Source organism: Sparus aurata, chromosome 24, assembly GCF_900880675.1.
Source record: "Sparus aurata chromosome 24, fSpaAur1.1, whole genome shotgun sequence".
Lineage (NCBI taxonomy): Eukaryota > Metazoa > Chordata > Actinopteri > Spariformes > Sparidae > Sparus > Sparus aurata.
Window position 1 is genome coordinate 10,688,851 of NC_044210.1, and position 16,430 is coordinate 10,705,280.

Consider the following 16,430-nt stretch of genomic DNA (forward strand, 5'->3'; position numbering starts at 1 on the left):
ACAACCACAGGCGTCCGGAGGTGACAGCGAAGTGGGTGGAGGTGTCCTGGAGAGTATGTAGCACGTCAGGCCTGTAATGGCTGTTCATTTACTCGTCAAGGAGAAAGACGCTGTCATAAACAGACTGAACTCAGACGCAGCCTGAAAGCAAACTTTTGCTTGTTCATAAATAATCTGAGATTATCCCCCCCCGCTGTGCGACAGTGAACACCACTTCGGCCACTCTGTCATCTGTGCATCACATATTCGGGAAAGTTAAGGTATACAGGGAGGGAGGGGGGGGCCGGCGAATTTTGGTATAAATGCATTGTGGTCAATAATGGAGGCCTCTAAGCTTTGAGGGTAGTATAAGCCCCAGGATTAGCATAACTGTACCAGACCCAGACAGACACAGGCTGAGTGGTGGTGTTTTTGAGAGCGGGGGAGTGGGCAGTCCCAAGGCAACAGATGGGACAGATTAAAGCCCACTCACCCCCCGCGTCTTTAAACTCAACCAGGGGACTTGGAAAATTGGGGGTGTCAGCAAAATACCCCCTTGAAAAACCCATCCATCCTACCTCAGCAACAAGCATGCACCCAAACAGCAGCAGCAGCAGGTACGATTAGGGCGTAGCAGCTTGAGCGCCGTGATAACGACGACACCTTGCAAACGTGTGTGCGCTGTTTTTGCATTTTTGACTTTTTTTTTTTTTTCTGCAGCAGTGGATGCACCCACCGTGCAAGATGGCACGATATCAGTTCTCGGGGCGTGTTCGTCTGCTTCGCAGACTAGAGACGAGGCCTGTGTTTGAAAGCATACATTTTTGATACCGACGCAGTGTCAGCATGGATAAAAAGGCTCCACGCGGCTGCATTATGCCCGTTCTCCTGGAGCAAGAGAGCACAACTTGTATACTTCAGCAGCTGCGGACAGTGCACGCATGCCTGCAGAGGAGATGGTGTGTGCACGGGTGCATCGAGCACGTTTCAGCCTTCAGTCAAGAGAGTCTCCTCTGCTTTTTCCCCCCCCTCAACTGCCCCTCCCACCCTCTGTTTGTGCCTCTAATCTTGGATCTGAACTCGGAACTAGTTGTGGAGAGAAAACAGAGACACATCAGCGCACTCAGTGACTTTTAATCAAGTCTCAGACTGCCATGTCTTGCAACGCTCCGGCGGGCCTTGGCAGTAGGAAGGAGAGAGCCAGATTAGATCGCTGTTGTTTTTTAGCAGCGAGGCTGAGGGGATGGGGGTAGTCCGGGCAGGGAGGGTGCACCGAAGGCCAATTGGGGGAGGAGGGTAAAGGGGGGGTGGGGAGAGATTAGCAAATAACTGGGCCATGGGTAAACACTCAGCAGTGCCCGCCATCATCCAATGAACAGGCTTGGAGCAGAAAACTACTCCGAAGCCTTTTGATATGACTACCCTCTCTCTCCCTCTCTTTCTCTCCCTCTCTCTCTTTCTCTCTCTCTCTCTCATCTGCCTCGCTCCACTGGCCTTGCCTGCATACTCTGACCCACAATCCAATACTGCAGTGCAAGCCAAGATCACACAGCAAGCTCCACAGAAGCAGAACCGGTGACAGAGCTGTCCTCGGCCAATCGGAGATAAACACAGGGATTGGCATCCAACCAGAAATGCTCCCAAAAACGATAGGATTGAGGGGAAAGAACCAACCACATGCGAGCCGTACTGCAGACAAACCAATGAAATGTGACTACAGGAGTGCTCCCGTGGCTCAGACTGCAAATGAGCAAATGCTGAATGTGACTGCTGGGGTTTGAGCACCATCCCGTGCTACACTGTCTGTCTCCTCTATTCGCCCCTTTTTGAATAGAGCTGCTAAATTTATGAGGAAAAAAAAATGGTTCTATACTTTCAGAGGGTGAATTGCTGTTTTGTTAAGAAACAGGAGCTGCGAGCTGCTGTGTGATTTGTGTGCTTTCCAATTAGCGAGGGCTAATTTCTCTGTGTATTGAACATGCTATAGAATGTCGATGTTTTTCAAGATACAGTGTCGAATCTACACTCGAATAACCTTTGCAATGAAGTGCAAAGTTAATTAATATTTGTGAATCAACTCTAAAATCTATTTCTAGGTTGAACTGCTTTTATCTGCCTTCTCAGTTGTTTCAAGCCCAAGAGCTCTCGTAGCGCAGGCATCATTATGAGGGTTTTGATTTCACGGCCTTGAATTATAGTAAGAATGTTAATAATTAATGTCAGCTTTGGGAGAAAGACAGAAGATACTCTGCTCTATGGATTTCTGTTCTCCCAATCTCGGTACAAGGTCAGTCTGTTTGTCTAACTGTCTATGGGTGTTGTCCCCGGCTAGGCCCTTCCTTCTATTGTTCCTTGATGTTTCTCCTCTTTTTACTAGAGTTCCTTCTCTGAAACTCACACCCTTGCCTCCGATGCCCACTTCTTGGGTATTGTAAAAGGAAAGCCTACTCAGGGCAGAATTTGTCGCACTCAAGGAAGCCCTGTACCTTTCTTGAAGTGTCACAAGAGATTGAGTTTAACAGTCAAGTGCCTTTTCACAACACTGCAATAGCCAGATTTTTAAGAGTTTAACAAAAACAGTTTTTGGGTCCAGGAATTCAAAACTTGGTGAACAGAACAATTTTAGATATCAAAAGGTTAAAGCTGACAGTTCCCAGGCGTAAAAGTCAACATTGCTAACCAGTTGCTGATAAAATAATGTGGAATGTAGACAGAAAGCTGGATAGTCATGCTAACGTTTGTGTTTTTTATATCAGACATTGGTAAATGGACGCTGCAGTCTGATGACTGTTGGTATTTTGTTGACTGAAATATCAGCCACTTGAAGCAGATGTTATCACTTCTATCTAACCAGTAATTTAAGTTATCAGTATTTGAGGTTTCCTGAGTTGGCTGACGACGCTGTTTCTGTCTGACTTTTAACTGTTTTCTAGCTGACTTGTTCTGAAATGAGAAACCTGTAAACGGACTCTCAAAATATGCACTAAATGGCTCCATATGATATCATGCTAACCGACTGAAGCTAAAGCTAAGAGATCCCAGGCAATCAGTCGACGTTGCTCACCAGTAGATGATAAAATAATGTAGTATGAGATGCCCCTAGACTCAGAAGTAATGTAGATTGTTACTATTGTAGGAGGGGAAACTAGTCAGCCGTAAATGCCAACGTCGGAGTTTACAATAGAGCAGGACAAACACACAGTTAAATGAGTTTCTAGTCTTTTTATTTCATTTAAATGGAAATCCAATTTTTATTTTCACATTTTAAAATAAGGACAGTAAATAAATGTGCTTGTGTTCTTCCTATAAAAATGCATCATCACCAGACTTGAATAGCTCAGAGCTGATCGTCCCTCCGTGGCAAAAGAAAAGTGGTGAAATATGAGTGAGTGCCAGCCCATGATGTCTCCCATTTAATGTTCTGGTTTAATGGCAGAGCCGGTGCTCATTTTGGGGGAAATTACTGTTTTCTGAAATGAGTTATTTGCATGACGTTCATTTAAAGTGCTAGTGTTGGCTTTGAGCTGAAAAGAAAACACTGCCCAGTATCGATTGGGTATATTTCATGTTGGTGTAGTGTTTTTCTCGCCGTATCGTTTGATACAGCGAGAACATGAACAGCACGACATAAGTATGATTACAATTCGGTGCATGTACCTTTTTGATGTTCAATTTAACCCAGAGCATGTGAATTTGCTGGAAAATGCATACCAGTGTAGAAACATCCGCCCCCTCGGGAATCTAACCGCTAACCCTGACGGTGCCATCGTCATCTCATTGAAATTCAGTTTCCTCATCGCCATAAAATCCTCCACATATTTAACCCTTAGTTTGAACTCCTTTCCCGTTCTGCTTGTACACAGCGTGCTTCCCCCTGCGGGCAGAGTCAGTCCCACAGAACAGTAGGCAGTAAAGGCCCACAGGTTGAGGGCAGCCGAGGCCCACAGTAGGCCAGGGTTGATAGCTTTATCTGCGGATGGGAGCAGAGGAGGAACGTTGGCGCCGTGCCCAGCAGTGCTACCACTCCATCGCGTCACCCTCTGCCCACACAGGCTAGCTTGACCTTGGGCAGGGCGCAGTCACCCTCCTCCCTCCACCCCTTTGTAACAGACCCCTCCAGCCCCCCCCTCCCGCTTCCCGGCAAGGAGGAAAGGGAGGAGCTGGGGAGTAAAAGAAACAAACTGGCACATCATGTTTCCCTTATCTGAAATTATGCACCGCGCAGGCTACGTACACAAACACACACTCTGACATTGACTCAAACTGAGCCTCCCTGGAATCACTTCCAGACATTTGCTGCACATGAACGAGTAAGATGTCTATTTCATAACTGGAAACAAGCTAGAAAACAAGCTACAGGTCAAAGGCCATAAACCAGTTGAGTTCATTAAGTATACAGCGGTAGCTAAAGTTTATCTCTCGCTTTCTGCCATTTCATTTTCACAGTCATCTCGGCATTTCTTTATGTTTTTAATGAGGCTTCATTTAAACCCAAATGTCCACCTCTCCTCTACGCCTCTGCATGCATTTGTGTTCTGTCCTTCAGGCTAGAGTTTGAATTGGTATTCCTATTGATCTTTGGCTTGTGAGAGGCAGCACTCTGTGCAGGCAGACGGCTATTTTTCATCTGTGGGTTCTTCCTGTATAGACGGACGCAACGCCAGTATCAATCCATCTCTTTGGCTGGTGTAGCAGACAGGAAGTGTCTGTACATGTATGTGGTTGTATAGATACGCTGGGAGTGAGTTGATGTCTGTGACTTTTCATCCACATCAGGCCGAAAACTTTCATGTGAAATGTGCGTGTTTGTGTGCAATGAAGCAAAAATCGATAAAGAGACACGATGAAATGGCATAAATTAATGAAGCTGTTGAGCTGTCTGTCTGTCTCTCCTTATCTCACACGCTCATCAACGCAAGCCTTCATCTTAGAAATGTTTGTGCTTGCCTCTTGTCATCCAGCTATTTAATTCACTGTGTTGCTATTGCAAGAGCACAGCTCTATTTGTCTTGAAATTTGATTAAACCCTGCTCAATCTTCTCTGTGTCTTCACAGCAGCGCAGGGCGAGGAGAGGGAGTGTGCCTTCACGGACCAGCAGCAGCAGTGGGATGTGGAGCGAGTGGCTGGGGGCGAGGGCCGGGTCTCCCCAGAGAACACCACCATCAGATGTACCAAGGGCAGCCACTGTTTTGGCCTGTGGGAGAAAAGTCCGTCGAGAGAAGTGCGACTTGTCAAACAAGGTAGAACTTGTGAGACCTGTGACTGATTAGTCCTGGATTAGACTGTATTCACTACAACCACAGGTGACAATTATGGGATAATGTTAAATGCTAGTAGCAAGTGGCAATGAGTGATAAAGTCGGTAATATCTATCTTAGTATATTAACTTTCGCTTTAGCAACCGTAAGCTATCATCATACTGGTGGAAATGCAGTTCCTCCCGTAGTTCATCCGGTAGATACATAGCTGAGGAGGTTGCAGTGATCGGATTAGTTAATTTCATTGGCTCAACACCCTCTTCTGTCTCTCCTCTATTTTAGGTTGCTGGACTCACCTGGGCGACCACCAGGGTTGCAAGGACGACCGCTGCGTGGTGACCAACCTCCCTCCACAGATCCAGAACGGGACGTACCACTTCTGCTGCTGTGGCAGCGACATGTGCAATGTCAACTTCACAGAGGACTTCCCAACGCCCAGCCCCACCACTGCACAGCCCCTCTGTAAGGACGCATACACGCTTACACCCCTCACATGTCGTCAGTCATACAATAGATGAACAACACATGCTTGCTTTGTAGTGCGTTCCATTTAACTTCTTGCCAAAGGATTCCTCTCTAATCGTGATGCATCTTCCTTTTTCTATGAGCGGTGGTCAGCCCGCCGACAAAAAACATGTGAGCCAGATGGATTGAAAGCCAGATCTCAGCCTACGCTCATCCTCTTATGGCTTTTACTATTGAATTCCGCGCTGACCGTTTTTATGAAGGTTGAGGCAAATCACTTAACCACTGATTGCGTGTGACATCAGGTCGCTTCACCAGCAAGAAAAAAAACTCCATGGTATTGTGTCGTGTTGAGAAGGTAGCTGAGATTTCATTGATTAGAAATGTATTAGGATTTAGATGGTGTATCATTAACCTTATTTAACGGCATAAGAATTCACTTAGAAGCCCATTTTTAGCTTTTAATGGAGTCATTGCTCACACCGGATGAAATCGAACTTTTCTGCAGTGGTTACAACAATCTCCCACGGGGCGGGTGAATGAACGAAAAATGACTAACGAACGGCAGAATGGGAGAAAACAAATGCAGGGCCCACACAGTCCTGAAACACAAAGCTATTAACAGCAAAGAATGAAAGGATGTTTGATACCATCAGAGCTGTTCTACCTCCACCTACTTTCTCTCTCCTCCTCTTCCTCGTCTTCCTCCGCTTCATCATTCAGCCGCACGGCTCCCCGATTGTTATCCATTATGAGCCTTGACAACTGTGAATCGCAGAGATGAATTGGCTTCGGTTCACCGACAGATAAGCTTCGTAGCGTCCTCACTCAGAGCGGGTATAAATTATTTGCGTTCGAATTCCTTGAAAGTAGTCGGTATCGGATTCCATTTGTATCAATGCCGGTCTGTTGTGTTAATGATTTGGCGGTAAGTCGTCAAACAAATCAGACGAATGTATTGTTAATTGTTCCTTCCTTCCTTTTCGCTGTGAATGAAAGCGACGTGTGTGGTAGGAGAAGGTGGGGAGTGGGGGATGGCGGCAGCGGCTCATCACCATCGCTCCTTCCTACACATTAACGCAAACACACACTCTACCATCCATGTCGTCTCTCCGCATTCCACGGATTACAAGGCGTCTGCTGTATCTGTCTGTCTGCGGGCGTGCCGGTGACTGTTGCTCTGAGCAAGACGGCTGACGAGACAAACCCCTGGGAAAAATAACCATTAGGTGTTAATGGCTGTTGAGAAGGACGCTTGATTAATCAGTGACGTTTGCGTTTAAGGTTGTGCTCTAACTTAAAATCCTGTTTACTGTTTTTGCAAGATTGTTAATTCCTGACATGTCTGGGCAGACCTGCGCCAGTGTTACTAGGAGCAGGAAACGGTTCGAGTCAGTTGGCTGTCTGGGTGATCAAAAGCGAAGAGCCGACACGGATGACAACACACAGGGCTAGGCGGCGCAGGAAGTACTCTGATCTTGAAGTAAAAGTAGCAATACGTAGCTAATAATAAGTAGTAATACTCTGTTAACAGAAATGGTCCTGCATTCAAAACTGAAATACACTGAGGGAATCACACTCAAAAATCACCTTCCTTCAGAGTAGCTTTAAGAGTTTGCCTACATTAGTCTTCCAAAGTCCTGCTTTAATTTGCCACCTTAATGCACACACACTGGCTTGCCTGACTACTTTTATTAAAAACATAAAAGTAGTCTTAAATGGGTCACTAGATATCCCTGGGATACAGCATGCTGTTTTAAATGGCTCTCATAAATGAGTGTTTTCCTACTAATCGAGTGATCTCAGTTTGCACAGGAATGTTAGGAACGTCCTTAAATGTAACAAATGTCTAGAGACGTCAGGTAAACATGAAGACAGATGAAGTAAAAGTGCGATTATGAATTTGCATTGAATGAAAATACAAGAAAGGCAAAATGTACTTTGTTACGTTCCACATGTCAGATTGTTGCCTGGCGCTGTCAATAATGTCATGGAGATTTTAAACAGCTGTTTGCTGTGTGTGTGTGTGTGTGTGTGTGTGCGCGCGCGTCTGTGTTTGTCAGACTGCTTCCTGTGCAACCCTCTCGTTGATTATGAACTCACTGACCTTGGCATTTGAGGGGGGAGCCGTCCTGTCAACCCCCCCATGTTGTTAGTGTGTGTGCCAGAGCGTGTGTGCACGCACGCTCATGCTAGCACGTCATTCAAAGCTGCCCTTAGGCTCTTCAAGCCATCAATTATTGATAAAGCTGGTGTCTCACAGCAGCACCCGTGTGTTGACTGATGTAACGAATGCAGCAGAGTGTTTTTCCTGTTTGTATACTGTTTCTGCCAAGCGTAGAGTCGTGGTATATAAGTGTTGCTATATGTATGTTTGTCTCCAGAGTGGCTCCGTCGCAGTTTCATTAATCACAAACACCTGACAGCTTAGACTGCAGCCACCTCAACTACCTGCCATCGGGACCAGCTCTCTGGTGTTCTCTCGCTGTTTTTACATATTTTCCTCCTCTCGCTCTTTTCATTCACTTCCCACACATCCTCTGTTTCTCTCTTCCTGTGCTCCTTTCCAGTCTGTTGACCACGCTTCACGGTGGTTGTTTGCTTTAACTTATTTATTTTTTCGCCTTTTCCTTCATGTGCTTCACGGCATGCCCGATGGTCTGCAAACACACATACTTGCGAGACATTTGGATGTTTGTGTGTACGCTATTGACATTTTGGAGAGAGAAGAAAATGCAACATACTGTAAGCCCACTGACTGGCTATTAAACATCTTGCAATCCCATGCAAGCCAGTTATGAATCCTGGTCCTTTCCCTTCTCCAACACATGTTCTGACATAAAAAGTGAATTTGCACAATACTGAATAGAAAAACTAAAGATAAAAAGCCCAATTTCAAAGAAGGATTCCCACAATAACAACATATGTGAGCCAAAAAGCCAAGAGGCTTACGCTGCAGCTCACAGTAAGAATTAAAGGTGCTGTGAAGTTTTGTTTGCATTCTGTATTATTCACCAAAACACATTCTGTGTGTCCTTAGGGTTGCCCAATTATGTTCAGCGCATTTCCTCTCTGATAAGACCATTTTATTCAAATCCTACCTTGTTTACATCTACTTTTATATCCCGCAGTGTTCTTCTTCCCTGGTGGCAGGAGTACTACAGACTAAAGCTGATGGCTCTTCCAAGTTTGGTAGTTGCGCATCATGCTAAATATGCAGAAACAATCATCCGAGACAGAAGGCAGAGTGTTCTTGATGTTATGATGTATAACCTGGACAAGCTGCTGCTGTTTGTTGCAATGGAAAAACATGGCAGAAGTTGCAAAAAAGGGATTAGTGCGTTTGTGTGGCTTACACAGAATAAGACAAATCTCTTATGGAGTTTTGAATGGTGTTTACTCGCCGACGCTAAATTGCTCAAAAAGGGTAAACCACGTTATGTTAACAATGTAGTGTAATATATGGCGTTTAGTTTATCCACCTTGATTCATTTTCTGTTGTATACTCTTTGTACTGTACTGCAGCAAAGTGTACAGGTAATGGCCGACCAGATGAACTCATTGTATAGATATTAGCTTTGGTACATGGCCATCCTAAGACTTCCTGCTCACAAATCAAAGGCCTGTACATTGTTTCAGTTGTTAGCTCTTCCCACACAAAGGTCACACTTTGATTTGTACTTTTGTTTTTGATGTGTGTCTCCCCCCCCCACCCCATAGACCCTCGCACACTGGGCTACGAGGAGACAGTAATTATCACCCTGGCAACAGTGTCGGTGCTGGCCGTGTTTGCCGTAGCAGCCTTCTTTGGTTACCGCATGATGCACGGTGAGTTACCATGGCGCCACGCTGCGCGGAGGATCATTCATTATTCAAGGCTGCTTAAATGTTTTTGGTAGAATTTCGATTAATGTAATGAATGGATTCAGAGCCGATCTTCTGTCTTAATGCGTTCTGTACTTTTTTCTGAGCGCTCTCTGTGTGTTTCTGTACTTCCACAGGAGACGGTAAGCAAGGGCTGCACAACCTGAATATGATGGAGGCTGCTGGCTCCGAGAGCTCGCTGGACCTCGACAATCTCAAACTGCTGGAGGTCAGTCCGCACACTCGTCTCTGTGTACATCTGTGCGCCGCTGTCTGTGTCGACTGCCTCCAACTTGTAATATTTTTTAGGTTTGGGCCAAACAGTCATCTGTTCATCAATCGAATCAATTTGTTTTCTGGCCCAGGAAAGAGCCAAAGTATTTAGTGTGACAGTGTGAGTGCCAGCATAACACTGTGTAATACTACTCTCACTAGCCAAATGAGCCAATCGGGGGCCAGTAGAGCGCTCATTATAGATTCATTTTTTTAGTGCCGATTTGACTAATCAAGATTTAGCAATATTACTGCTCCAATGACGCAATTTTATATAGTTTGACTATTTAAAGCATACAAATGCACATGCACATTTTCACTAGCATAGGTTTACATGTTCGTGTCACCTCTGATTGTTGAGCCAGCACAGCTAACGGAGCAGCTGTGCTAAATCAATCTTTACGAGCCAAACTAGCCGCTTAGCATAAATTATGCAAGTATTTGACATGGCGGTGGCGGCGTGTGTTGTCACAGAGTCACGTAATTAACGGCGGGACTAATGATGAGGCGTTTCAGGAGCAGTGTTTTCCACGGGAGAGAGGAGAACTTTTGCATGCACGAGAACCGACATAACGCTCCGAGGGAAAAGAATAAAACTGAAAAGCTTAATAGGCCTCTATTAAATTGTCATGTATTAAAAAAAAAAAAAGAAAAAAAGATCCTTTCAACAGCACAGCTCGCTACATGTTTTATACCCCAAATCCTGCCGATTTTCACTTGTCTGTTTTTAGAAGATAAAAGCTTGTATCCCTGGTTCAGACATAAAGTGTTCTTGCTGGCTTTTGCTACTCTGCACACAGGGAGAGTGTGTGTTTGTGAGTGAGTGAGAGAAGGAGGGAGGGAGGGAGACGAGCGTAAGAAAGATAAAGGAGAAACCAAAGGCATAGAGGCAAAAAATACACCTAAAATACATCAAGGTTTACGGTTACATTTGTCGTTCCAATGTGACCTTTATCATCCGATCACGGCAGGACGCATTAAGTGACAGGTCAGGGCGCACAGGAATAGGATTTTGCTTACACTGACGCAGGATATGGAAAACCTGATATGGAAGCGGGAAGGCTCATATTGTGATAGGAAGTCAATGGAGTGTGGATGATATTCAGCCAAGATGACAAAATAAGCGGGGATTTAAATAAATCCAGCCACAGGAGATGGTATGATGGCAGCTGTAGCTTTAAAAGTACAACTTCACTTTTTCTAAAAACTTTATCTCTCATTTTTTTTAACTGTCATGCGCAGGCTTATAATAAAAGGATTTCTCCAAAACATGTTTCTGTCAAGAAGACCATTTACGAGCCGATTTGTCGGATGAAAGCTAAAAGTAAAATCCAGGGATTTCTGAGTTATAACAGCGTTGCATTCACCAACTCCGTAGAAGTGATTTTGTTTCAGCAAAAGATTTGTATCGCAGGTCAAGCAGCAGGAGCCTCCTTAAAACATTCTTAGTTAACCTTGTTTCTGCATCTGACTAGAAGTACAGAGAATTCAGCCCCATTAGCTGGCGGAGTTAACTGCATTTGGAGGTACTTGCAGAGCAACCGGGAAGAATGACAAACAAGTTTGTGGTGCTCGAGCAGAGATATCAACTCTTATCTTTAAGTTATATTTTCAAAACATTAGGGCTGCGCAGACGGACGACGCAAGCTAAGGATATACCTCAGCTCATAGACTTTTTCAGTCATGTTGGTTCACCGTGCAGTCACTGCACAATGTGTCATGCCTCAAATTGATATTGTGCAGTGTGGACTCAGATCCACTGAGTAGGATGTTGTGGCATCTAGATGTGCAGTTGCAAATAACAACCAACTGAACACCCCTTGGCTGACGCACCACAAAAAGTCAGCCAGTGCTTGGTTTGTCCATTCTGGGCTACGCTAGAAACATGGCGGGGCAACATGGCAGATTCTCGAAGAGGACCGATCTGTCTGTAGATATAAAACGCTCTTTCTAATTTGAGATTCTTAGGTTCAGGCGATGATTATGGACTGGATATAATTCCTGCCAATGGATCCCTCTAAGTCCTCCACACTGCACCTTTAATAAGAAGAATGAGACCCATGTTGGGGGAGAAAAAGGCACATTTTTCTTTAGCTGTGTCTGTGTCTCTACATGCTGGTGTTTATTTTTGTGTTGTATTTCTTGCATTTCACCAGAGCAGCCATTTTATCAAATGCGTGCCATCAGAGTCTAAACACCACAAACAATCACGCTGAACGAAATGTGACATTTTCATGCGAAACCCCTCTCTCAAAGCCAGAGATGCTTCAGACGGAGACCAATCAGTACTGAACACAATGATCTACTCAGAGGGGCTCGGCGATGTCTTTTTCTCTTCTTTTGCCGTCCATTTATTCCATTTCAGACTAGAGTTAGCGGACGGTACCTTTTCAGAGAGGATTTGAATCAGAACGTTGTCCTTGTGCTTATCAAACACAGGCACAAGATCTTTCACATGAAAACTCACTGAAAGGGGGGGGGGGGGGGGGCTTACTCATAGACAAAACACAGTCCGCTGCTTTCACAGTGTATTTTCTACCCAGAGATAAAGGTTTTTTTTTACCAAACACTGGGGTGGAACCCACGCAGAAATAAATGCACTCCCCAGTTCATTTCTTACTCCCAAGCAGATGACTTTTAAAGCTGAATGTCAGGCCCTTAATGGCATGCTGTGCTCGGGTTAATTCAGAGAACTAATTGAATGATTTGGAGCCGACTTTGGGCCATTTTAACTGTTTAACCCTGCTGTTCGCCTGTAATTCAGTTTATTTCCTCTCTCTCCTCTGCCTTCCTTCCTGGCTGTCTCTATTTTTTTGTGTTTGTGCCTTTCTTTGTGTTTCTTTTTTTTTTTTTGCCTGTTTGGTATTTGTCAAGGAATCTTCTGTATCTTGGCTTGTCAGCATTTCTGCGGCATTTCAAAGCAGCACAAACAAAATTACCATTTCATTCTCACCGTTTTCATTTTCTTTGTAGACAAGCAAGAGCTAAAGGTCCAGAATTACAAAAGCAAAGGGGTTATAAATAGTTTTTCCTCTTTCAGCTGATCGGGCGTGGCAGATACGGCGCCGTCTACTGCGGATCTCTGGACGAGCGGCCCGTGGCCGTGAAGGTGTTCACGGCAGCCAACCGCCAGAACTTCCTGAATGAATGCTCCATCTATCGGCTACCGCTGCTGGAGCATGACAACATCGCCCGGTTTGTGGCTGCCGACGAGAGGACAGGCCCGGAGGGGCGCACTGAGTACCTGCTGGTCATGGACTACTACCCACATGTGAGTAGTGAAGGGAGCAGGAGGTTTTGCACGTAGAGTGTGTTTGACATACTGACGGCATTCTGTGAAATTCCCTCCCCTTCCTCTGTGACCAGTAAAGATTAGATGTTTTACCAAAATCAAATCAGCTTTGTTTGGTTGCACCTTTGGTAACAACAAGTGCAGTTTCACACCACAAGTCATTGAAATCAAGGGGCAGCAAACACGTGTTCAACAGATACTTTGTCAGAAATCTAAAAAGTGATCGACAGGTTTATCTTTAACGGTTCAACCACTTTTTTTTTGTTTGCATAAAGGATTCACACAATATTTGATCCTTTCCCATTACGACCAACCTTGATCTGCACACCACATTATCTTCGAACACAACGGCGGGGCTATAAGGCTGAAAAATCCATTAGAATTGTATTGAAATCGCAATATATAATAGTGTAACATCCAAATCACAGGAGGTGCGATATTTTGCAAAATTTGTGCCAGACTACCATTCTGAATATTGGAAAAATTGTATTCAGCCCAACGCTGGACACAGTAAAACAAGTGTTACTTTGCTGTGGAGGTGGAGGTGGATCTCTTCCTCTCCCATCTGGCTGTGGCTGCACCTTCCTGTTCCATCCGGCTCTCCTGCCAGACAAAAAAAATGACCACATCTTGTGAAACGTTACAGTCAGCACTCGCCGCGTTGATGAACGGACGGCGTTTCCTGTGGTAGTTTCACAATTAAAGCCAGCTCAGTGATTTTAATATGACGAAACAGCAGAAGAAACTGTGGAGTTGGCAGTAGCAGTAACTTAATCCAACTCTGATATGAGGGGAAAAAATAGATCAATGAGTCATAATAATTTATAATGAACCCCTTGTGTCTGTGTGGAGTCAATTTGATCCCAGTGCAGGAATAGCGGACTCCGCCACTAACAACACTAACTATCGTCCTCCTTTTAATGTGGATTCTGAACCACTCGACAGCGTAGAGATAATGTAAATTGAAAGTACATCTTTTCACCCACCTCACCTTTTCCTGCAGACAAATTATCATGCAGCTGGTGCGGCAGAAGAAAAACTGCCTCTAGAAACTCTTCAATATTAATGTCGACTTAACTAAAAACTGTTGCTGCCCAAAATTGATGATTACCAGTCAGCTGACCTGAAGCCGGCCTATGAAAGGAGCCCATTGTGCATCGTAATCATTACTCCAGCACACGTTGTCATGGAAACGCAGTGCAAGCTAGGACAGGACACCGGGACACAAAATGCAGTCAAGCAAACGATAATATAATTTATTTAAAACGAACAGATCTAATGTAATATTCTTTAGTAGCGGATGCGCGAATTGCCATGTGATTGATTTTTAGAGAAAAGATTAAGTGTGCGTCTGTGTGTGTTGGGATGTGTGTGTGTGTCTGTGTGTGTGTGTCTGTGCGTCAGGGCCAGGGCCATAATGGGTTTTTCAGGGCTGATAGGGATAATCGAGGAAGGAAATTAATAATATCAAGTATAAATTCTGGTAAACATTTTTATGTTTTTCTTTTTATAGTCCTCGCTCATAGACCAATTTTTTTAAACCGGAATTTGCAAAAAAAAAAAACCTTGTAACTTTATTTAGCCGGTGATAAAATATTCTGTAAGTTGGTTTTATTGTGAAAGGATCAAAGCACAAGGACGGCCCTTCTCAAAGCTCCGAGTTCTAAATGTGAAGATAATCGTCATGTGAATTGTCAGTTTTGACCTTTTTGGATGGTGAAGATGCCACGGAAGTAAAATTATCTTGGCTGTTGAATGTGTTCATCACATCAGTTTAATGTGTTGAAGCAACAAACACCAAGTCAGCATTTCCCCCCTCTTCCAAGACTCTTCTTGTTAGACCTGGAAAGTGATGCTGGCGATTGATTTTTATCTGTATCCCTCCCCCCCCACTCCTCCCTGATATTTCCCTCTCGTATCCTCCCTTTTTTTTTTTTTTTTTTACTCCCTCCCTCATCCGCTTTTATCCGCCTTTTGTCCCCCTCTCCTCAGGGCTCTCTGAGTCGTTACCTGGGCCTCCAGACCAACGATTGGGTCAGCAGCTGCCGGCTCGCTCACTCCGTCACCCGCGGCCTGGCCTACCTGCACACCGAGCTCTTCAAAGGAGGTGAGCTGGAGGGCACTCGAGCACGCACACGCGCGCAGACAGTTAATTACATAACTGCTCACAGTTTACCGAGGCTCAAGTTCCAAAGGCTGCCGCTTCCATCTGTTACTGAAACACAAACGCATACAGACGATTATGCTAGAAAATGTGTGTGTAGCTCAGTTAGTTTAGATTGCTTAGAAAGGCTTTCGAGTGTGTGTGTGTGTGTGTGTGTACGTGATTCTCCCTCCATCCTGGCGCTCGAGCCTTCTTACGACTTGCACACTGCAACTCCACGTGGGTCTGTTTGGCTTGGAGCGCTTTGCATCCCTGCATTTTGACAAACACGCTGCGTGCACGCCCAGCCGAGGGTATTTATAGACCGGCCTCTAGCTAGCCTCAGAGAGAGTGAAAAAAAAAAAAAAAAGAGAGGGACAAAGTAGGGGGAAGGAAGGAAGGAAGGCAGGCAGGCAGGCGGAGGCGAGATAGGGATTCAGATGACATGTGACTGTCCTTCGGGCTTAATAAACCAAGTCTCAGGAGGCAGGAGTGACAACTTGGCGGTTGAACTTGGGCCTCCTCTTTTCCCTTCATCAGCACGGATACACATCAAGCGGGCTCAGAAGTGAGGAAGAAAGTGCGCTCGCAGTTGCGCGCGAAGGAAGCCATTCTTCCTGCGCGAGCGGGGGCGTCCACCTCTAAAGTGATGAGGAGAAGTGACAGCAGAGAAAGAGAGGGCTGGTGTTTGTCAGCTCTGCGTGGAGCTGCTAACGCCACAGTCTCTCCGGCTTTGATACAGTCGTCATCCTCCCCCACTCCTCCTGCACATCAATAAGCAGGCAGCAGATTACTGTGGCGGCTGCCACAACTTCCAGCCGCCCTCCTGCCTCGCTGCGCCCTCTGCTGGACGGCACGGCACTGCAGGCGGAGGCGACTCTGATATGGTCATAATCCCATTGTTGTAGATTAGATTAGAGGGTTTAGCTGTCTGTTGACAGTGCTGCTTGCTTTGCTGAACAATGGGTAATGAGGGGAATAGAAAGCAATGTGAAGGGATTTTCTGGATGTTATCATTCATTTGCAAATGCGACAAAAAACTGCTTGAGTGCGTTGTATCTGGAAGGCAGGGAATTTTTTTGGGGAGTGCCTCACAGGCTTAAATGTTTAATGAAAAGTAAATTAGCCCAATTCTTTTGTCTCATGTCTTCTCTT

At 45.1% G+C, this 16,430-nt stretch overlaps 1 protein-coding gene across 3 annotated transcripts in view; it reads left to right on the top strand.

Annotated features, from left to right (window-relative positions):
* LOC115576945 (bone morphogenetic protein receptor type-2) overlaps nt 1–16,430 on the top strand; it is a 31,121-nt gene that overhangs the window by 7,249 nt on the left and 7,442 nt on the right. For 2 of the 3 annotated variants that reach the window (XM_030409650.1, XM_030409647.1), the window contains exons 2-7: nt 5,035–5,220; nt 5,521–5,700; nt 9,424–9,531; nt 9,705–9,796; nt 12,881–13,111; nt 15,125–15,239. In XM_030409650.1, coding sequence (XP_030265510.1) covers nt 5,035–5,220; nt 5,521–5,700; nt 9,424–9,531; nt 9,705–9,796; nt 12,881–13,111; nt 15,125–15,239 — 912 coding nt within the window. The remainder of the gene's footprint in view (nt 1–5,034; nt 5,221–5,520; nt 5,701–9,423; nt 9,532–9,704; nt 9,797–12,880; nt 13,112–15,124; nt 15,240–16,430) is intronic. The other variant, XM_030409649.1, reaches the window with a different exon arrangement.